This window comes from Microtus pennsylvanicus, chromosome 14 (assembly GCF_037038515.1).
Source record: "Microtus pennsylvanicus isolate mMicPen1 chromosome 14, mMicPen1.hap1, whole genome shotgun sequence".
Lineage (NCBI taxonomy): Eukaryota > Metazoa > Chordata > Mammalia > Rodentia > Cricetidae > Microtus > Microtus pennsylvanicus.
In genome coordinates this window covers 67761798-67786252 of record NC_134592.1, presented here as the reverse complement: position 1 = coordinate 67786252, position 24455 = coordinate 67761798, and the positions used below count along the sequence as shown (strand labels likewise).

General features: G+C 42.8%; 1 protein-coding gene across 1 annotated transcript in view; it reads right to left on the bottom strand.

Moving 5' to 3' along the window:
* Positions 1-24455, bottom strand: part of Scin (scinderin) — a 64296-nt gene that overhangs the window by 19625 nt on the left and 20216 nt on the right. Inside the window, exons 4-6 of the mRNA XM_075948031.1 lie at positions 17183-17332; positions 2561-2653; positions 216-348 (exon numbers count right to left, since the gene is read on the bottom strand). Of these exons, the coding sequence (XP_075804146.1) occupies positions 216-348; positions 2561-2653; positions 17183-17332 (376 nt within the window). The remainder of the gene's footprint in view (positions 1-215; positions 349-2560; positions 2654-17182; positions 17333-24455) is intronic.

Below are 24455 nucleotides of genomic sequence, written 5' to 3'. Positions count from 1 at the left end.
TACTCAAATGCTTTCCTTAGCTCCCTAACCTTTGCTGAATAGTTCCGAAAGTTTGACCACTGGCTGCATCTTAGGTGAGATATTTACAAACTGTATCTCCAGAGGGAGGCTTTTTCTTTAAAAATCAGGATATTTCCTCCCCCGCCCCCCCCCCCCGGAAGAAGAGCGTCCGTGTGAGCACGAAAAACGGCAAGCAGAGCAAGGGCTTCTCTTACCTTTCCACACAAAAATTTGTTTGGCGGTACCATGGTCTAAGATGAAGCATTCTTCAGAAAGGAGCATTGCCATGGAGAAGGGATTTTCTTCAGCCACCAGGGTCACTTTCATGGATCCACTTGCGTCGGAAACCTACCAGAAAAACCAAATGATCTCTTTTTGGGAGGAAACAAACGTTCTAAATCTGCTGTGGTGATAGCTACCCACTCTGTGGGTGCAGTGAGCACGGACTGCGCATTTTGAGAACATGAGCCTTATTATATATATATATATATATATATATATATATATATATATATATATATATATATATATATAGAGAGAGAGAGAGAGAGAGAGAGAGAGAGAGAGAGAGAGTCTCAAGACAAAGAGACAGAGCATCCCTGTGCCCAATTGTATCCCAAACACTTTTGTAAAAAGATTCCTAGAGGCAGAAGAACTACTAACAGAAAGTTAAACTTTGGCACTGTCTAAAACATGGAAAACCTTGTTGATAATCGTACTGTGTGAGGCTCTCACAATGCTAGTGTATACCAAGTTCCCTGAGCCCTTTTGTTCCATGATCATTTATTTTAAATTTTGGAGCAAACTTTCCAAGAGGTGATGATGCTACACTGATTGCAGCCCACACAAAGCTGAGCATAAACTCAGTTAGGCTTCTGTCACTGGGTCCCTAGCAGGCGGCAGTCGCCACACGGAGGAACACTAGTAGATTTTTCCATCTCAGTCCTGAAATTAACTACACTTTGAGAGAACCATCAAGGCAAATTGTTTGCTGTCACAGCCGGAGATAAAGCTTTTACGGAGGCTTTGGAGGTGGTTGTACAAAGTTGAAGGTGGCATTTCTTTATGAACCATTGCCACGCACAGGGTTTTACAGTCAGTTGTGGGCTGCAGGATGATCAGTTGTATGTTTGTTGGATGTGAAGGCTCCAGACCGAGATTCAATCAGTAACCAAGTTTTACAGCTGCAAGGGGAGTTTGCATTCTGTGTATTTAGAAAGTACCCGCAGTGATTGGGCTTCCCAGTCTTAGGTATTCCCAAATGTTTTCCAAGATGACACAGCTTACATTGTCCACTACACAATAGCCCCACTAGAGGGAGCCATAGCTCAAGATTAATACTTTCTTAAGTTGAAATTCATTCATACACAACGCTATTCAAGATAGGAAAGAGTTTTGATCAACAGTGGGGAATAAACGACATTTGTTTGTAAAAAGAGTAATGAAGCCACAAACTATTTAGTCAACAATGTCTGTACGGACCGTGTTAAAATTATCAGTGTTTAGCAGATATGATTATCAAATCATATTTTCCTTCCTCACCAAGGAAGGAAAGAAGCCACTTTCCCATTATAAAAAGGAAGTTCTGCTTCATAAATTAGTAATTTATCTTCATTCAGAACTTTGACATTAGTAAGCTAGAAAGTTCCTTAAAGGTGTCAGGTGTGGTGGCACACACATTTAATTCCAGCACTGGAGAGGCTAAGGCAGGTGACTCTCTGTAAGTTCAAGACCACGTTGGTCTACAGAGTGAGATCCAGGACTGTACAGAGAGACCCAGTCTCAAAAAGGAAGAAAGGAAGGAAGGAAGGAAGAAAGTTCCTTAGAGACTGCCAAATGCAGTTTTTCTTCTTGTTGAAGAGGAGAAAAATTCCTAAATTGTGCAGGGAGGTTGCCACCTGCTCCAAACCACCTTTAGGAAATTGTAAGAGGGGGAAGGGCACAGAGGATTCTCATCCTCACAGTCCCCTTCCCTGCCGAGCTCTGTGGCTTTTTACCAAGAGTGGATTCAAAATTCTATTGTCGGAAGAAACCTGAGCAATCGACAAATAGGACCACTTTCTTTCCTCCTCCTCCCTTCTGTCCTCCTCCCTCCCCCTCCCTCCACCCCCTTCAGATTAGAAAACTCAGATGACTGTGTCCCACGCGGTCACTAGGTCAGGCGGGGCCTGGTTCAGGACAGGCTCCACCCTGGTTCCTTTCAGCTGACTGACTGGGACAAAGAAAGCACTCCTTGTACCGAAAGGATAGTCTGAAGATGAAGGTTTTACAATCCCATGGAGCGTTTATAAGAAAAACCTTACAAAATGTTTTATTCTTCAAAGGAGACATTTTAACAGCTATACTATATCAAAATCTAACAAGCAAGGAGGTAACTATACCCTATTGTGTAAGTTACAGCAGGAACTCTTATCATTAATGAACAGAGTAAGAAGGTATAGAAGTGAACATTTTAGTACACGCATGTGGAAAATCACCCCACGCTTCCCTATGAGGGCAAGATGCACGCTCTACTACATACAGTAGGGACCCCACCCCACCCCCACCCCCGTGCACTCACCATGTAGAGCTTCGCCATCTTCCTGTTACTTAAATCAGCCACAGCGTCGTCATCATTGTCCCCATCTGGGAGTTCAGGCTTCTTCCCTAAGACCTGGGAAAGGGGGAGCACAGGAAAAGGCAGTGAAGAATTTTACAAACATGAACCACCTTACATTCATAAAGACAGCAACTATAAAACACACGCAATTAAAATACCCGGGGCAGGAATTTCTTGTCAATTTCTATAACCCAGGCCTCTTCCCATGAGTCAAAGCTGCAGGTGGCATGAGATGAGCAAATGCTGCCCCTGCTGTTGACACAGACTTCCAAGAAAGCCTGTGTGAAAACCTAGGTGCACCTCTCTTTTTCAGACTAACAGGGATTAAGTAAAATGAGTTCCTAAACTCAGCTCCAGAGCAGATAGAGTTTCTTCCATGGCCTCTGCGTGTAGAAATAATCTGTAGTTCCTAATTCATTACTGGAATTTTTGTTTGGAGATAAAATATTGTGATGGTAAATTATTCTCAACCTGATCTAGAATCGCCTAGGTGATAAGCTCTGGGCATGTCTGCAAGACATTGTATTGGTTAGGCTGAGGTGAGAAGATCTACCCTAGATGTGGGCGGGGCCACTCCCTGGATTGAAGCCCCGAAACTGTCAAGAAAGAAGCTAGCTGGGACCGGCACTCATGGTGCTATACTCCCCAACCATGACTTTTGACGCTGTGACTTCCCTGCCGTGACTCTCGAAGTGCGAACTGAAAATACCTCCTTCCTTTCATAAGCGGGTCTTGATAGACTTTTGTCAAGGCACTGGGATTGTAGGTACACACACCACACCCACAGCACAAGTACACTTCACATCTGACACTGCACAGACACGGACCACAAACAAGCTTTGTTTCGTGCTGGGCTTCCAACTTCCGGAACAAAACCCCAGACACAGTATTTATCATCTACAAGTAACTATCAGCTGCACAGATGAGTACATTTATCGATGCTTTGTATGCGTGATGCAAACTGAAAGCTCAAGGACGTTCTTTGGGAGACTGATCATTCGAATCTGCTTTGCATTTGTTTATACTAAGGCTGCAACATACAAGAAGTTTAATTCATCAGTTTAAGTGGCAATAAATAACACAGGACCGACCTAAATAAACTCACTCTAAGTAATGTGATTGTCAGAGTAGACATTTAAATTTGAACTCAGAAAAGGGACAAAAGGTATCCACAGAGATTCAACAAGTGGCTGGTGACAAATGGGTGCTCTTAGCTGTTCCTCTCGCCACTCCTTTGTTCTGCCATCGTGGACTCTAACCTTCTGGAGCCGGGGGCTCAGTTATACATTCTCCTATAAGTTGCCTTGGTCACGGTGCTTTGTCACAGCAATAGAAAAGCAACTAAGACATCAACACTGCATGGAGATGCCTGCTGCTGAATGCCAAACAATGCCAGAGTCCGTAAACCTTACAAGAGCAGTGTAAGGTTGGGAAATTCTCCTGGGGACTTGGGCTCTGGGAACCTGACATCTTTTGTTTATGTGCATATATTGTTTACGAGCAGTAAAATATTTTAATTATTATATGGTCTAAAAGGCTGCAATAGAGTTTCTTTTTTTTTTTTGCTAAAAGTTGGATCATACCCCAAATTAAAATACTTAAAAATTAAAATCTCCTTTTAAAGGCATTTGTGATTGATAAAAGCAAGTGTGGCAATGAAGAATGGCTCAGTCTCCTCGTGAAGCCCCTGTAAATCTGTCCCAAACAAAACAGCCGCTGGGAATCAACAATTCTGGTTAAGGTAGAACTAATCCCGGCAAGGCCCCCATTGGGCCCACTGAGTCTGTTTAATTTCCAGACAGCAATTCCCACCTTAGCCAGGTGTCTTAATTAGCCCTTTGAAGGATGCTAACACAGTTGGGAATTGAACCAATGTGACTTTCTAAAAACAGGCCAACTCCTGGGTAGCGGTGGCATATGCTACTGTATCCCTGGGGGTCGTCTTAAGCCTCAGTTCAACAATGGAGCATTTACCAAGTACCTCACTGGGGAAAGAAAGTGAGTTTCCAAACACCTTGCCCGTCCCTGAAGGATTCTACACTCTGCCTAGAAAGAACAAAATACTTAAGTTACATCACTCTAACAGCTATCCTGCGGGTCCTCATCTTTGAGACAGACTGCTCATGCACTTTTCTGTTTCGTTCCAGGCAAGATTGAACATAAGCATAAAATGTCTTCATTTTCAGTTCTGTGAGGATGGCATCTGCCCCACGAGTCCTCTGTTTGTGGATTAGGATGTCCTGACAGCACAATGGGCAAGGAAACAGAAGAGCACTGTCGGAGTCTGCCCCTAAAATCTCACCTTGCTCCTGTGCGGTCCTCAACCTTAGAGCTTGCTTCTCTTCCCACGCCTGTCAGTGAGCATCTCTATAAAACACCACCACCATCCAGCAAATTCCCAGCCATCAATGTTCCTTCCCCTGTTTGCATAAGAATAGCTCCATCCCCTCTTCTTGAACTGGAAAGCCCACCCTCCACTCTGACACTAAATGTTCACATGGTCATGGAAGGGGTTCTTCATGTGGACTCTAAAGAAGGTCCCATCCTTCCTGCCATGCGCCACAGTTCTGCTGCCAGCTCCCTCCTGCTTCCAGCCTCACCTCGTTCTTTCTCCACAAGCTTCCCAGCACACCTATTTCATACTATCCCTGTGCTCCAGGAATAGAACTTGAAGTCTGCCCTTTAAAGCACATATGTGTAGTAATAAGGGCGGCGGGGCTAAGTTCCCAGCACTCCGGCCGCCTGGCTAGCTTATGCCCCGAAATAATTACATGGACACTGTATTCTTTTAATCACTGCTTGGCCCATTTCTATCTAGCCTCTTCTAGGCTAATTCTCACATATTAATTTAGCCCATTTCTAATCATCTGTGTAGCGCCCCTAGGTGCGCTTATCGGGAAGATTCTAGCCTATGTCCATCCTGGGTCGGAGCTTCATCTGCCTGGGAGCTGGGAGCATGGCGTCTCTCTGAGGTGTCTGCTCCCAAGAGGAGAGATGTGGAGTCTAAGCTCACTTCCTCTTCCTCCCAGCACTCCGTTCTGTTTACTCCTCCCACCTATCTTCTAACCAATGAGGGCCAAGCAGTTTCTTTTTATTTAACCAATGACCTTCCTCCATCACATATGCACCTGCAGGACATTGTGCTAAGTGAAACAGGCAAACACAGGAGGAAAGATCTGACATGCTGTCACTCATATGTGGATCTGAAGTATTTAAACTCATGGAAGCAGGGGTGGGTTGTGGATTCCAGAGATCAGAGCCTGGTAGAAACGTGACTCTTTGGTCATGTGATCCAAATTGCAGGTATAAGATGAAAAAGTTCTAGAGACCTAATGAACAGCCCAGGAACTTGTTAAAGGAATGCATACATGAGATTTTCCAAGAGAGTGGGGTCCTAGTTTTACACACACACACACACACACACACACACACACACACACACACACACTATTTGATTGTGATAGTTCCTTCATAAATATACATGAACACCAAAACAAAGTCTCCCTTTTTCTTCCTTAAATACAAGTAGCAACATTTCAGTTAATTCAAAGGTGAGTACTATCCTGTCAAGCCAGACCAAGATGGGGATTCCATAACTCTTCCAGATGTGGGCATCACCCACCCCATGCTCTCTCAGTGCTCTTTCCAGATGTGGGCATTGCCCATCCCATACTCTCTTTAAGGCCAACACTCGGGAGGCAGAGACAGGTGGATCTCTGTGAATTCCAGGCCAGCCTGATCTACAGTGCAAGTTCCAGGACAGCCAAGGCTACACAGAGAAACCCTGTCTGGAAAGACAATTTAAAAAGAGAAAAAGTTCAAGGTCATCCTTGAGTTTGAGGGCAGCCTGGGATACAGCAGACCCTGTCCCAAAATAAGGTAAATAAAAACTCTAAATAGAGAGGATCAGCAATCTGTGATATGAGGAAATGTGGTCAGCAGCCGCTCTCTGATGGAAAGAACTCTAGAAATCTAGGAATTATCTCATGGGAAGGAAAATAAGCATACTTCGTGTAAAAATGGTAGGCTAATAAACATTATCAACAATATGAACTCTTAAAGCAGTAATATGTGTAGAAAGATATTAAAAAACAATACTTGGAATGAATTTTTTCTCTCAAAATGTTCATATGTATTTCACAGAATTTTAGTAACAAGTATATTTATTTCTTTAACAAAACACTAAAAATTTTACTACACCAAAAAAAAATCTTTCTTGTTTTTCTTTATGTTTCTTTTCCTTCCAAGCAAAGCAGCCGTGTCTGTACTTCACGTGGAATAATTATCATGTCCTAGTCACTGCAGGTCTCCCATAGACATCTCGAGCCACTCATGTTACCAAAGCACAGCAAGTATTCTGAAAGGGTTGCTAACTGTCCGAAAGCATTTATCAAAGACGCATTAAGGCAAAGATTTAGAAGCCACCCCAGGTATCCTGGCAGCCTCGGGTCTTCAGGGAAGAATAAAGTAACTCCTGAGATCAAGACGGCTGTTGGAAATAGTCTCATCTGAGCAGGAAGTGGGAGTAGCTTGCATTTCTTCTCAGTTCTATCAATCAAAGTACCAGAAACTTTCTACAACCTGAGGCTCTCTTTCTATGTTCAAGAGGTCGGGATCTATGTAAATATAGTCTTTTTCCTCTATCAAAATTGACCATTGTTTCTGCTGCTTCTCTGTCTTCAGCAAGAGCTCGGTTCTAAATAAGACAGAAGATTTTTACATTAACTAATGGAGCAGACAAACCCTCCCTGCTTCAGATAGACAGTCTCCTGCCTTAGAACTGCCTGGTTGTCATTGCCAGTGCCATGACCACACTAAAGGTTCCTTGCATGAAAACGAGGCATCCCACGCATCTTCATCTCGTTAGTATGCGTGCCTTTCCCTAGGCTTTCACAGCCAGCTGAGGAAGCTCTAAGAAGGCTTCAATGAGGGAGCATTTTAATCCTCAGTAATGTTTGCATCCGTGTTCCTCCACCTCAAGGAAAACCAATCAGAAGATCACAGCACACAGAGCACAGAAACCAATAATAAAAGCGAAGGCAGCTCCTCTGTCGTATTTACTTGTTGCAGCACATTTGGTGCCTTAGGTAAGACAAATATTTGATAATAGGGAAGATGCCTAGAGAAATAAACATGGGGAATTCTGAGGAAGGGCCATGGCCTCCTGTGGCGGCTGCCTCTCCCCTGGACATGAGAGCCCAACGCTTGCTCTCAGCTCTGAGCTTACCAGCTTCTTCAATACGCTTTGTCCTTTATTGCAGTATCATACATGGAAAGTCTTTGTCTTAGGTTGTGATCGGAGGCATTCCGGAGTGAAGAATGCGGGACATGTGTGGGTTGATGGGAAGGGTGATGCGATTGGAGCATCATGAAGTGATCTAGCACAGGCTACCCACTAGCGCTCACTGCAGTGATGCCCCCCCACAGCAGTGTTGCTGCACGCTCTTGTCACCAGCCATGTGTCACTACGGATCCCGTGGAGTGTGGTTACTGCAACTGAGTTAAACTCTGTGCTTCCTTTCAGCTTATTTAAATTAAACTTAAATGATGACGTAGATCTTGAAGAAGCAGTGTGGACCATGAGATTCTGGGAGGTCTAAGAAATGCCTGGGGAAGCTGGATGTTGGTCTAGTACTCAGTGTTGTTCTAGCGTCCATACGTGAAAGGTGTGATTTCAAGACTTCCAGGAGAGCTAACTCATACGCCACTGGCATTGATAATAGGAAGTCCTATACAGAAAGTTAATGCAGGAGCTATTGTGTGGAAAAGAAACTCAAAAACTGTTAAAATATATAAGACAGGAAGCCAACATTTGATTTTTTTTTCTTTGCAATCAGAGCACCCACATACTCAAATCCATCAATTGCTTTCACCACTTGCGTATCGGAACAATCTGGGCAGTTAGAAAAGAGAATCTCAACATCTGAGGGCAGACAAGTGAGTCAATGCCCTATCACTGTCTCTGCAGAACCTAAGTCCTGCTGGCCCTTCTGATAATGTGATCTAGGGACTCGGGCTATCAGTGCTGTCAATCACCCATCTCCACCACCAGGACAGCTCAGCTAAGCATTCTGATGTTTGCTTTGCCAGCCCTGCACACGTTCCCTGGACAAGCACACTAATGGTCTGGAAGCTGCTCGAAAGCAAATACCAGGGAAATTCCACACTTTCTGGACACAACTAATCATTCTCCTGTTCTGTAAGACCTCAAGTCCACTTTGAACACCTCTCTCTGTGAAGTTCTTGAACAGATACTGCCAACATTTGCCTTTTGAATGACCATTCATTCTGCGGGGTTAGGAAAGCTGAGCTACAAGGAGCTTTTGCAAGGCCCCCTGAACTTGCTTCTGCACTTAAAATGGTGTGTTGATGGATATCACTTAATGTGATTAATCAAAAATGTATGTGACATGATTGTTGATATTACTGGCACACTGTGAGCACAAAAGCTAAGCCCTTCAAATGTGGGCTGTTACCCTGGCTGTATGGCCCTGCATATTCCTACTTGAGTGTTTTCTTAAGGCAGGGTCTTCACCATGTAGCCCTAGCTAATGTGCAGAGATCTGCCTGCCTCAGTGTACAGGAACTGGGATCAATTACCTCACCCAGCTCGAATCCTTTTCATAATGGCTTCACCATGAACTTTAACTATCTTCTCGTGAGCTTATATTTTCTTGTTATTCTTCATCTTAGTCTAATGATTTTCCTAAGCAGATTGCATGTCAAAACAGGATGTCTTGTTGATTTTTTTTAACTAACTAGAGGCAAAGTCTCTCTCATATGTCTCAAGCTGACCTCAAATTTACTGTTTAGCCAAAGATGACCTTGAACTTGCGATCTTTCTGCTTCCACCGCCCAGGTGCTGGGACTACAGGTACGTACCACCCGGTTCAGGTTAAGTGATATAGGGTCCAAACACAGGGCTTCCTCAATGCCAGGAAAGTACCCTACCAACTTGACCACAGCCCATCAACTGCTCAAATCTTATATTTTAGATATAAAATGACAAGGTGAAGATGAGTCTGTTTATCCCTCTCTCAGCACAACAGAGAAGCCATGTGAGCAGCAGGGCAGTGGTTGACCACGCCCTGACAAAAGAACAGATCAGTCATCTCTTCCCTTTGAGCTATCTCTGTATTTATGGTGTGTACAATGCCACTACAACCTGGTTATAAAACAAATTCTCCTCTCCTCCCATGTATTAAACTCTTATCTCCTCCCACAGACTTGCAATAGGACTTTATTTTAGTGAAGCAAGAGACATCAGTTAGGCAAGATTTACTCTGGGAGTGCCTGGGGTGTACCAACCAGTTCCATGGAAGGTGGGGGATGCGGGGGGAACTATGATTCTTAACAATTTAGCTGTGGGCCTGCACTCAGTCAACTTTCAATGCAGGGATGTAAGTGGGTTTCTCTGGTCACTGCTGAGTGACAGCGTGGGCAGGGACTCCTAGATGAGTCTGTAGAAAAAGATGTTCACATGGTCAGGCAGTTATTTCACATTTCAGCAAATAGGAGAAAAGAATGAACCAACCCTTTGGCCTATTTTTAACTCCAGATATATCTAAAGCGATCATGTGGATTCTGAGATTCAAAATTGTTTAAAAAGCATCTGGTCTTCAAAAGACCAGTGGCCTGTCCCCAAAGCTGTTTCTCCTCTGTAACATCCCTGAGCCTCTTTCCCCAGCAACCACTTCCTTGTTTTCAGTAAATCTGGAGAGGGTTGCTGGGGAGAGGTCTCAAGCTTGATGAGAGGAGGAGTGGGGGAAAAGAAGACTGCTCCCCCCTCCCCAGTTTCTTCCTGTGGGCAGAGAAAAATCTACACAAGTGTCCCTCAGGTGGAGCATCAGCAAAACCTCCACAGATATTGCTTTTTTCCCTTCCTTTCCACATATGCAAATAGTTTTTATCATTCATCCCTTCAAAAGAAGATAAAGAACTCTGGCTTATAAGTAACATTTAGCTAGATTAGGCCAGCTTCTGTTTTAATGACAAAACCTCCTATGTTGACATAATCCAGAAAAATTCTAAGCACAAAAATTTAATTGCACACACCCGGCGTGGTTTGCATGCACTTTTGTACTAGGCTTAAAAGAATGTAGTTTCTTCCTAAGACAATACCTATCCCAATGATGCTGAATCTAATGCTTCCAGGAAGATGGAGCAGCTGGACAGAGAGACAGTAAGGGACCTGAGACAGAGTAACCATCTGGTCTACCCATGGCAAACATCCTGCTATCAAGACTATGAATGAGAATGGAGAAGACACAAAATATGATCATTTTATCAAAGTAGTCTGCCGAAGGGTTTTGAGTTATAGAAAACCCCAGGGTTTCTGACATTCTGGACAGTTCAGAATGGATAACCTAAGCTGGGCAAGGGGTCTCAGGTCTTCTCAGCATTTGGGGAACTGAAGGAAGAGAATCATTGCAAGTTTGAGGCCAGTCGCCTGAAGTCTTCTCAGAAATTACTTAGTTAATTAGACAGAGAAGCATGTTTGCTCTGGAAGGTTCCCCAGCACCTATTCTTGTTTTCACACAGCCTTTGAATGACTCACTTTTCCCATCTATAAAGTGGGCACATAGCAAGTGCTGCAGTGGCCCCGCCAGGCCATCCTTGCCCTGCCTTGGAGGTCATCAGGAGACTGTGTCTGAAATGTGAAAGCCTTTTCTCTTCCAGACAGTGTCACCAGCTACAGAACGCGCATGTGCACAAGCTTGCTGTTGATTCTAAGCAACAAACATCCAAAGACTGACCCTGGGCCAATGAAGGGTAGACTTGCTGCCTAAATCTTGTAGTCATCTCAGCTTTCCCTGGGCCAGTTCCCAAATGTGCTCCACACTGCTTCTCCGGGGTCTTTCTGGGACTAAGGCCTGGGGCCTGCTCCATAAATCACTGACAAGTGACAAGGTCTCACTTGACCCCTACGTGTGCCTTCAGGAGTATCCTCCAGATCATAACCGCCCTTCCCTCTGAGCCAGGTTTTGTGGGGACAGTGCCCAAAGGAGAGTGTAAGAAATATATCCATATCCCAGAACTTCTTCCCGAGGCAACTCTTCCTAGGAGGTCCATAGAAGATGCCTCTCACATGTGAAGGGTGTTCATGGTGGCAGTTACTGCCTCCTTCAGAGTAAATGGATCTATTTGACTATGTAACTTCTAAACTAATAAAAAGTTATGCTATCAAGAGTGAGTGAGGACTAAAGAGAAAAATTCACCCTATGACAAACAGGCCATTGTCCAGCCCCAGAGCTCCAGGGCAGACAGTGAGCATCGCAAGTCAACTGTGGTGCTCATGGTACCCCTACCCAGGAAGTTTCTAAATAGCTCATTGCCTCATCTACACAAATGCTATCATTACATTTTATTTTTTGTTAGTGGTTTGCTTCATAGCTTATTCATTGTGACAGAACACTAGCATTTAATTTCTAGAGTATCTAAAGCTGAGGACGTCAGAGTCCATGGCATACAGATATGAACACATTTTCACTTTAGTCATAAGGTTGTATTGTTTCATGATTAGTAGAAATATGGACTTTCTAAAACTAAAGTTCTTTTAATGGCTTCCTCTCCCCTTGTTGATGGCAGAGTACTATAGTTATCTGAACAATGGTTTCCTTATAAGGTCATTTTAAAATCATTAATGGCGCTGGGCAAACAATATTAACCCGTATTCAGATGTCCTCCACCTTAGGGAGAAAGATCTTCATTCTACAGAAGCAATTTCTTCATGACATTAAACAAACACTAAGCGTAAAATAAATGCTAAAGGAATATGAGCTGATGAATCATGAAACCCTTTTAAAACACAGGCTCAAAAAATTCTAATCACGAGAGATAGCAGGAAGCTGACATAAACTTGGAGTTACTGTCTGTTGTTTTAGACTTAAAAACTATGCCATTATGAAACAAATGTAAAGGAGCATAACCATTAAAGAAGAAATTTGGCCATTAATATCTTGGGGTAGATTAATTTTTGGCTCAAAAGGACTGAAGCCTGCCATCTTACTATGAGTTCCTTACTAATACTGATAAGATGGAATCAATATTATAACATGAGGTGCAGGTAAATGACAGAGCTGAAACCTGTCATTCTAGATCAGTTTTTATAGCAGTTTATCTAGTTTAATGTTTACATGAACTTGTTGACTCAGAAGTAGACTTTGGGGGCAAAGTTTTACTGCTCCCCTGCTAGTCGCTGTCTTGGAATGACATCACCCCACTTGCAGACTCTCCAGGCAGGCTCTCACTTCCACAGGAAAGAGGAAGTCAGTCATTCAGAAATGATTGCCACGTGGTATCATGTCAAGCCCATGCTATGAAAGTGCTGTCTTATCAGTAAGGTCACAAGTCACCCTGTTGAACTTTGAGGAGACAATGACAATTATCTAAGACTCTGTCACTTTATTGCAGCGTATGCATATGGCTGACCTTGCTATATCTACACAGTTCTTATCTTGGTTCAGAATATTTCAATTCCTCCCATCAGAAGAATTTGATAAGGGACAAAATGCCTATTGGAGTGAAATAAATAACAGAAATTCAGATAATAGATTCATCGAATTAAGTGACTGAGTCGTCTGGTGTGACAGGCCTGTAATTCCAGAGACGGCAGGAGAATTGAAAATTCAAAGCCTGCGTGAGCTACAAAGTGATGTCAAGGCCAGCCGGGACAACTTATGGGGCCCTTAAATTAGAAGAGAGGGAAAAGGGTGCGTATGAGGGGTAGATCCATGGCCGAAGCTTAGCACCCTGGGTTCAGTCCTCAATACTGAAAAAAGTAAAAGTTAAATGAATGTCGTGTTGGCCAGTGCTTGGCAATAAAGCAGGAGGAAGTGGCTATAGCAGCTATAGCGCAATGTTAGCTCGCGCACTTTCTCGGCTATCAAGAAAGAAGCTATGCACAGCGTCATTGTGCATAGAAGAAAAGATTTTCTCGCAATGCAACGGGGAAGAGAAAGGGGAAGGAGCCTGCTTTCTGGTCCTGCAGCAAATATTTGATCCCTTTCAATGATCTTGAACAATAAACTAAACTGTGAATGAAAGTCCTCTCACCTGGCTCTCATAATAATATTAGTTCAATGAGATAATAAATTCTTGCAACCATCTTCCATGTAGGAATGAGAGTTTGACAATATTTAAGGCACTGTTCAGTTTCTCAAGAACTAACAGAAAGGTCCAGGAGAGCAGGGGAAGTGTCAGCACTGAGCCCTGGGCCACCTGGAAAGCACACCAAGACAAACATAGTTTTCTACCACTCTTTCTTATTGTTCCTCATGTCAAATGATTTACTGTGTCTATTGACCAAATAAATTTCTCAGGCAACTCAAATTTCCATTCTTACAAAGTACAGAGTTTTTGCTAACAATAAAATACATGAGATAGTTACAGAAAACAGTTTAAGGGGTGATTATTTTAACATGTGTATTATAGACAGAACAATCTTAAGTCTTTCTTATATTTAAGGATCTCAAAACTGTCATGCTTGCTCTCTGATGATAAAACAGGGTGATTTTATTTTTATTAATAGTAGTTTCCCGTGAAGCTTTAAAGCCTTTAAAAAATATACTGCATACATTGTTCCAAAATGGTTGCAAAAGATTTCCACACCAGCACCTCGGTTTTATTATTATACTTCATTCTGACTCTATAGAGATAAAGGGAGAACAGTTTATCTAATCCCTAGGAAATAATGCCCCCTCCTCTCCAGACAGGACAATTGAAAAGTGATCAGATTGAATTAAATGTCTAATCATGCTTCAATTAGAAGAATAACGCCCAAATCCTGGGGCTGGAAGGATGGGTGCGTGGGTAATTGCATACAGAGGACCAGAGTTTGCTTTCCAGCACCTGTGTCAGCTTTATCAAAATCCTTCATCTCCTTTTCCCAGCCTGATTTCTCTCTTAGTGCCTTACATGCTGAAATACACAGCATGGATGGGTGCTAGGAGTTAGTGTCCCAAAACTTAGGGCATCAAGTTCAAAATAGCTCCGATTTCTATAAACTGAAGCTGCGTGATACCTTTGGACACAATGGAAATGGGCACAGCCTTTCACTCTTAAACTGTGAGAAGGAAAAAACGACATAAACCAGACAATTGAGAAAAGAAACTGGATCTCTAGAGCTGTGCAATCCCTTAGGGTTCTGGGAGCATTCCCCTTAAGTCAGAGTGGTTGGTGAGCGGTTTGCTATCAGATCTTGAAGGAGCAATACTGGAGTGACAGCCAGGCCAAGTGGCCAAGGCCAGTGAGCAGCAGTGGTGTGGCTCCCAGGGAGAGGCAGATCACACGTTCGTGACTGCTGGACACATCCAGGAAGCTGACCTAGGAAGGGGGAGCCTGCAGATGGGTGACTGTGTATTATTATCAAAGGGACAGCGGCTGCGTGTGTTCTAGAGCTCAGGATTTCACCTGGGAATGGGATTATCTCAGAACACAGTAGTGACTTTTTCTGGGAGTTATCTGTAACCAGCTACCAAAACAACAAAGACAAGTCAAATACGTGAATTATTCTCCTCTAAATGCTACCTTGTACAAATGTAGTTGGTCTTACCATGTATTTTGAATAAGAATATGGCTTTGAACTGAGTGGTAGTGGCCCATGCCTTTAATCCCAGCTCTTGGGAGGCAGAGGCAGGTGGATCTCTGTGAGTTTGAAGCCAGCCTGGTTACAGGATAGGCTCCAAAGCTACAGAGAAATCCTGTCTCAACAAAAGGGGGGAAAAGGGCATTAAGAATATGACCTTGTTCATGTGTTTGCCAGCGCTGTCATCCCAACCTTGAGAGAGTAGAAAGGGCACCATTTCTGCATGTGTGTTTTGTGTTATCGAGACACGGATGAGCAAAGGGCACCATTTCTGTATGTGTGTTTTGTGTTATCGAGACACGGATGAGCAAAGGGCACCATTTCTGTATGTGTGTTTTGTGTTATCGAGACACGGATGAGCAACGCACTAGAGCTGTGAGCGCTACACGAATGTGGAGGCAATGTCTGGCCTCAAGCGCTGTGGCGTGTGTTAATAAGATGCAGATTTTAGCTGGCAGTGTACTTTGGGGAAATACCACTAACATTTTGCTCTTTGACTAAATCAGATTTAGGAAAGTTGGTTTAAGAGCCATCTGGACTCCTCAACTCTAGTCTTTACTCACCAGAGTCCCAGATCTGTATTTTCTAAATATCAAATCAACCTAAGAATACTAGAGAAATTATTTTTCATTATCATTTATGACTGATAAAAACAAGAACACCCCAATTCACAGACTAGGCCAGGCTTTAGAGGTTAATCTAAACTATCTGTGACTATCAAAGAGCTTGAACTATAAATTTCATAAGAAGGATCCCAACAAATTGACAACTGCTGTGTGAAGTGTGGGGCCCTCAGCCCCCATCACTACTCTTTGCCTCTTCTGGGGCTTAGCTCCTTTGCTAGACAGTAAAATGAACTGAGACTATGATCTTTAGTGATCACGAACCTGTGATGTTTGAACGAGAACAGCCCTTATAGGCTCATACATTTGGACGTTTTGTTCCCAGCGAGTGGACTGTTGAGGAAGGATTAGGAGACGTGGCCTTGTTGGAGGAAGTGTGTTGCTGGGGGCAGACTTTGAGATTTCAAGAGCTCAAGTCAGGCCTAGAATCCCTCTCTCTCCCCCTCCAACTTGAGAATCAGAAGCAGTCTCTCAGCTACTTCCCCAGCGCCCTGCCTGCCTGCCACCGTGATGACCGTGGACCCACCCTCTGAAACTGTCAGCCAGCCTCCAGCTAAATGCTTCCCTTTCTGAGCTGCCTTGGTCATGGTGTCTTGGCACAGCAGCAGAAGAAAAACTAAGACCCAACCCAAATGCTCAGTAAACACCGTGAGACTCAATGCGATATCCTGATTTTCCTTCCAATTTTCTTTATCAAGAATCTGAAACAATGTTTGGACATACGACATTGCAGGACCCTTAGCTCTGTTTTTATAAAAACAAGAAAGGAACCAGTTCAGCCCCACAGTGGCTACCTGTATCTCCGGAGCTGGTTTTATTGGTAGTATTTGCCACCAGCATTTATAAAGAGTATAAAGTCAAGTTCACTGCATTACACTTAAAAAGAATTTGACTTAGGAAAAAGCTCGCCCCATCTCAGTCTGGCATCTCACAAGATGCCATCTTAAAACAAAACAAACCAACAACAACAAAAAGTCCATAATCTAGATGATCAAACTATTATATCCTTCAAAATACGCGCTAATGAGTTCAGTGGCAGATGACCAGCCTATCATACTCAAGGCCCGAGATGTGAGCAAAAGTACTGAAGAAAGGAAGAAAGAATCTAAGGGGGTGAGAGATCCTAGAGAAAGCAGGTGTGACGGAGTTCCCACCGTACCAGCATTTATGTGGCAGTTAGAATGTAATTGGCCCCATAATGCCATAATCCCATAATTCCATAATCTCACGATTAGGAGGTGTGACTTTGTTGGTGTGGGTACAGTCTACACACTACACATACATCTATACACACACCATACACCACACACACACACACACACACACACACACACACACACACGGCTCAGACTTTTCACCGACAAATCACAATACCTTCATCAGCTCTGACGGCTCACTTCCTTCTTCCACCACAATGAGCTGAGATCTTCCCTTCCTCTCATTGTCCCGAATGCCAATGGCAACCTGGCTGGCTTTCAGACGCTCATATTTGTTGCAGGAGGAACCACACCACTGGTAAATTTCCTAAAAGAAAAAGGCGGATCATTTGACATGAAATGTATGTAGAGGACTTTCAGCCTTAGTATGAAACTCGCTGTGATTAATAAACATGGTTTGATAACATACGGAAACATAATAATATTATATGTCATAGACACACAAAGGATGCTAGCTAGTAAAAACTCACAACTGTCAAAGTGCAGAGAATTAGTGTCTGCAGAGGGCTCAGCCATAAACCAAACACCGGTGTCACATGCTCTTTGACAATAGCTCAGAGAACACAGAGGAAGAAGAAGTGGAAAGATTTAAAAAGCCAGAGTTCAGGGAGAACTGGGATGTTACTTATGTAAGTTCTGCACAAGGTAAACAATCAAAATTCCAGCATGGATTCAGAAGAGACACACAGCCCCATCCATCCCTAGTTAGGAGCCTGACAGTAGGTAGCTGCTAGGAGAGAAAGCCAGTTCTCTTTAGGGGTGTGTCCAGTGACTAGCCCCACACCCATGGGCATAAGGCAGCCCTAACTAGATCCTGTGGAATAGATAGATAGGTAGGGAGAGAGAGAGAGAGAGAGAGAGAGAGAGAGAGAGAGAGAGAGAGAGAGAGAGATCATGAAGTTGGAAAGGGACCATGGGGAGTAATCCTGGAGGAGTTGGGGAGCAGGATAAGAATGATCAAAGTGCATTGTATACATGTCTGAACCTCACAAAGAATACATACAAATGTTATACTCTTTAAGAAGAAAATTAGAATCAGCTACTAGTGAGGTATACAAAATTTTACGTATTTATCTGCATCTTATCGACTTGATGGCATTATAAGGAAAGCATTTAAATGAAAACTACAGATAAATATCATCACTCTTCTAACTACTAACTATAGTTTATGTAAGTAAACTTACATAGACTACTTAGATTAAAATTTTTAAGGTAGCCAAAATCTGTTAAAGTATTAAACTCTGATGCTCATAAATTTTACATAACATTTTTGTAAAAGAATTTATTTACTTGTTCATTCATTTAAATTAGCCAACACAAATTATGTATATACATGTGTATGTATATATTATGTGTATATACATATTTGTATATAGATATAAAATCCCATACAATATGGAACTTTAAATAGATATGTGTTATTGAATGACTAAATCTAAGAAACTAAGAAATATAACATCGCACAACAATTCTTTTTTTTTTCTTCTTTTGGTTTTTTAGGACAGGGTTTCTCTGTAGCTTTAGAACCTGCCCTGGAAATCACTCTGTAAACCATGTTGGCCTTGAACTCACAGAGATCCACCTGTCTCTGCCTCCAAAGTGCTGGGATTAAAGGCGTGCGCCACCACCACCAGGTCACTCAACGATTTTTATAAAGAACCATGAGAAGAGTTAATGACCTTTGACTCAGCAATAATTCATTTTAATAACTGTTCACAAAACAAGATAAACTTACATGTACAAGAACTGCAACCATTATGTGATGTTAGTGAGGCGGTACAAAGATAGTAAGTATTCCATATCAGGATAAGCTGTTTACATTAAGATGCACAGAAAGAGATGGGTGCTAAACTACTAAAATTATTAACACAGAGATGCAGAGAAATAGGAAAACGTATTGTAGAGATTGTAGTATGTGTTGCTTAGGCTGAAACCTTACAGATTTAAGTTTGAAAACAGTGCTCATAATATACACAACTGCATCTGTACAATAAAGACGTCTGAAAATTCCTTTGAGAATATAATCTCATCACTTTCCCCTTTTCTTTTCCTCTCTCCAAGCCCTCCCATACGCCTTTGTTCTCTAAGGTGAAAACATTTTATGAGAAAGTGACTTAGCAAATGAAAGAAGCTAGTGGTTCCCGGGCACCTAGCCTGGGAGAGAGCTCCGAATTATCACACTGTGGGCGATAGAAACCCACAGGAGCTTTCTGTGAGGGTACTCTAGCAGCAGAGAAAATCAGTAAATATGCTTCTAAGACCAGGAGTTTCTACGGCTCTGTACTACAGAGAGGTTAGGACCTGAGCTGCGCTAGCAAAGAAACGCATCCACAGAGGAATTGCTACGGAACTGCCATACAGGACACTCAGGATTCGTCATCGCGTAACAAAAGGTGTGTTTTAATCGGGTGTGGAAATCTCTCAGGTAAACTAGGAAGAATAAAATAATCCCACAGAATAATACACGTAAGCAGAACCAAAAATACGCATTGGCTACAGAGAAAGGTATTTACGGAGACGTCGCTTTAAGTGCTATGGAGGCGTGGCCAGCTATGGAGAAACCCAAACTGTCTCTTTCTTTTATGAAGAGCTCTGTGTGAGGGCCATTCTGGAGAAGGAAAGATAAATATGACAGAACCAGTAAGGATGCGTAGAGAGACACTGTACTGGTGTTTCGTTTGTGTGTCAATAAATAAAGCTTGCCTGAGGATCAGAAGAATAAAACAGCCCCACTGGTCAGCCTTACAGACCAGGCAATGGTAGCACGCACCTTTAATCCCAGTAGCCACATAAATTTACCATAGGAGCTAGGCAGTAGTGGTGTGCACGCCCTTAATCCCAGAACTAGAGAGCATTATAAAATGGGAGGAGACAGCTCTCAGGCTCAGTCTCTCATTCTGAGATTCCAGGAGGCAGGATCACCATTTCGGACTGAGGTAAGACTCAATGACTGGCTGCTTTGCTCTTCTGACCTTCCGGATGGACCCCAGTTTCTGTCTTTGAGTTTCTATTAATCGAGCTTCAAGACAGCTGCCCTAGCATATTTGCATCACCATGGTTTTCCAGTTTCCACAAGTTTCACCTGGTGAACTGTGGAGCAGTAGTTAGCATGGCAGCCAAATGTGAGGAGGGTTAAGTGTGAGCGAGGAAGGCGGCCACTCCTTGGTATGTGACAGTGTGTTTGCAGATTCTGAATATACATATTAATAACATGTATATGTTTATATATGTAACATACTAACAACAGAAAGCTGAAGGCACCCTCACACTGTGAGACATCTTCATCCCAGAGACATTCTGTCACTCACAAGCAGTGAGCTAAAACAACAAGCTTTCTTGGGGGTACCGGGACAAGCTGGACAACATGGGCTTGTGCTGTTCTGTCCCTTCTCTTTATCATGTTACAACTGACTTCATCTTTAGTCCTCTTGAAGAACAAAGCATGCCCATGAGCAACTTGAGCTTTGATAAGAAATACCAAGAACTGTGTCTTCTAGTCCATTTATTCTAGAATGTGATTTCATTACTCGGTATCATCTGTTTCATGTTTCGAATAGAGTGGTTTGCTCCCATTAATGCCTCCCTAGTCCGTTTTCCAAACCTGCACATTGGAATTTGAGGCATGCATGCAAAGCCACTTGAATTCAACGCCAAGGTCAGCAATTACAATACATGAAAACACATGGTTTCCAGTGACTATTAGTCACTGAGAAATAAGATCAATGGAGCAGAAAAGGGCATTTTAAAAATACGGAGATATATACAGAGACGGGAGTTTCTTTCGCTATCACAGTTCATGCCATGAAAACACAGAAACTCCTGGTGTTAGAAGCATGCTTAATTTTTTGGTCTGCTGTCAGACTGCCTTCACAGAAAGCTCTACCTGAGAGGATCACTGAGAAACAACTTACTGCAAGGTCTCTGGGAGATTCCAGAACTCACTAGCATCAAAACCATCGTGGGTCACCTTGGGCACACAATACATACATGGCGCCCAGCCCACCATTCTGCCAAGTGCAACCCAGGGTCTCAGAGTCCTGTCCTGAGCCCAGTTGACGGCAGTTTGCAAGCAATTCCTTTCATAGTAGATGTGAGGGAGCAAGCTTGAGTGAACGCTAATTCATAACACATAAAACAGAGAAAGGCCAGAATTAACTCTCTAGGTCTCTCAGATTAATTAGTGGCTTTCATAACAGATTTTCCCCATAGTTACATCATCATCTAATTTGTTTATATTCTCATTATCTCCTTTGTATAAATGACCTCTCTTCTATTTCAGAGACTTATGTAAAATCCTAATTGTACCATCTTTAAAGCCTAATGGAAACTTATTAAAAAAATAAATAATGACAATTCCATGAACATTATTATTTGTAATAAAATTGTATGATGGTCTATGGATTCCAAAATATTATCTGTATTTTTTGATGGAGTTTTTCATATGCATATCAATTTACAAATAAAATCAATTATTAGTTGTATAAAATATTCCTCACTATTGTGTAGAGAGACCAGTTTCTCTGTTCAAATTAGGGGGGGAGTAAGCATTACTCATATTTAAATGAGTAAGGGTTCTAAATGAAGATTTCCTTTGAGCTTCAAAATGACTACAGAACTAAAATTGTAAAAAACAAAAAAATAGCTGACTGTCTGCTGGCAGTAACAGGTTAAGCTTGCTTTAAAGGTGTAAACAGGGTCAGATCTAGTGCTGGCCAGGTGCAGGAAAGGGCCCGCTTTCCTGAGTGCTGACGGGGTAGGGGTGAGCCAACTCTGAGAGCCTGAACATGGGAGATCTGGCCCTGTCCCTCACCAGCAGCAGCACTCTGGAGAGTGGCCCCTGCACCTTGCTTGGGCAACACAGTAGAACTGGCCCTGGCAGTCCACGTGAAGGAGGGCCTGCCCTAAGGGCTTGAAAGCAAGAGAATTGCCCCCTACCTCGCTCATTGCTGCAGTGGGTGAGCTATCCAGGACAATCAGTGCTGGGGAGCTCAGCCTGGGGGTGAACTAGCCAGGGCAGTGCTGGGGAGCTCAGCCTGGGGGTGAACTAGCCAGGGCAGTGCTGGGGAGCTCAGCCTGGGGGTGAACTAGCCAGGGCAGTGCTGGGGAGCTCAGCCTGGGGGTGAACTAGCCAGGGCAATGTAGCAGAAGCCAGGGGCTTGCAAGGAAAGACAGGTGTACAAAAGGGTTTATGTGTGACTCACTGTGTCACACTACAGATCCCATGATGGGATTTTTTTCCTTTTTTTCCTTCTCTTAATTTTATTTTATTTTATTGGGGGGTTTGCAATGGCAGAGGGTGGATACAAAGGGATGGGGAAATGAATGGAATGGAGACGCATGGTGTGAAAAACACAAAGGACAAATAAAAAGAAAGTTAAAGAATAAAAAATAAATAAAAGTGGAAACAGAATTGTAGCGATCCCTTCCATTTAAACTTCGCCTTAGGACGCTGTGCCTAGGGTGTTTCATTAGAACAGAGCCTTCGCTGTGTGGGAATGGGGCAGAAAAATATTAATAAACCACGCTGCCCAACACTCATTCTGGTCAGGGTAAACGGAAGACTCCTTAGCTTTTCCACACAGGAAAACTTTGTATTCAATTGGCACCACGCTTGAATAAACTCTCCTATAACTCAGCCTGATCTGTTTTCTAAATTTGAGTCCAAAGGCAATTCTGAGTAGAACTATAATTTAAAAAAAAAACAAAGCCTAGATTGACAGGATAGTTTAATCTGTGCCATTACAAGAAAATGTCTGCTATAGTCCAAATAATTTTGCTTATAATACTTGCATAGGGTTTGACTGAAAAACTTCCATCAGTTTGAGGGTACTAGGCACTGAAAATTGTGAAATAAACATGGTTTTAGAGGCAACTGTTTTGCCCTCTAATATGGTCAGGCATTTAGCAAATATTAGATGTGGTATTTCTTTGGACACAGACTATTAAAAACATCTCGACACATCCGCACAGTTTAGAATGATATTTGCCTAAGTTTTTAGTCGTTATATACATATTGCCCATGCATGCCCTCCTTAGACGTTCACAAAACCTTCAGTAACTTCCATCCAAACTGTTAAAGGAAACAAATTCCTCTGCATAACTAGGAAAGGAAGAAATAAGGACAGAAAGAAAAGACCACCTATTATTGGCAATTAGTCTGATCCACGAGTAACCAGAAATAGAAGTGGGCATAGGGTAATTACAGGAACAGGCGCATTTGAGGAGGGGAGGCCTATTACTTATCTACACAACCAGCATTTCAAAATTTTCCTTTCAACTATGTGGTCAAAGTTAATAAGCAAGACATCAAAGGGCAGCCAGGCACCACAGGGGACAGGAAACAAGAGCAAAAATTAGCCAGTGCTCAATGATGCTCTTGGAGGGCATTGAAAGGGGCACAGAACAGCCTGTGTGATGTTGACTCACAACACTGCAAACTTGGCAGAGCTACATTGCATTGGAATTCTTTTCTAAAATTTTTACAAAGGAAGAATGGTGGCCCAGACTTCACTTCTTCACCTCGGTTTTTCCTGTGTTCAATTTTCCTTAGACATAGTTAACTGAATACAGAAATTCATCAAGAGACTCCTTTTGTCCAAAAGTTCTCTAAGCTTCAAACAATGATTTTGGATTCCTCCATATCACCATTTAACCTCTTTGGTTTGGGGGATAAACAAATGCATATTTATACACTATAACCAACTTAATTTACCATTCTTCAGTGGTATATGTATTTATTTCTCTTAAATCCATTTTGTTACTTTTTACTTTTATTTTAAAATTGCATTATGTGTGTGTGTGTGTGTGTGTGTGTGTGTGTGTGTGTGTGTGTGTGTCTGGGGTGGTGTCTGGGTGCATATGCATGTGCGTGGAACACGTGAGGAAATCAGAGAATAACCTGCAGCCTTCAGGAGTTGGCTCTCCTTCCACCATGTGAGTCCTGGGGACCAAGTATAGGTTGCCAGGCTCAGCAGCACAGTCCCTTAAGGGCTGCTCCCTCTCCTCTCACAAGCCCACGCTTCTTTAAATGAAGGGTAGAAGGTGAATAATTGATACACAAGGCCAGTGAATATTTGGGGACCGGAAGTAAGTGCATCCTCACTTGGGCAGAGCAACTGTAACAGAGGAGAAGCAACGCGATTTAGAAGGATACAACCTGCAGGACTGACGGACTCTGTAATTCTACGTAGTGCCCTAGGGCAGTGGTTCTCAACCTGTGGGTCGTGACCTATTTGGGGGTGGGATCAGAGGACCCTTTCACAGGGGTCCCCTAAGACCCTCAGAAAACACAGATGTTTGCATTACAATTCATAACAGTAGCATAATTACAGTTATGAAGTAGCAATTAAATAATTTTTTGGTTAGGGTCACCACAACATGAGGAACTGTATGAAAGGGCTGCAGCATTAGGAAGGTTGAGAACCGCTGCA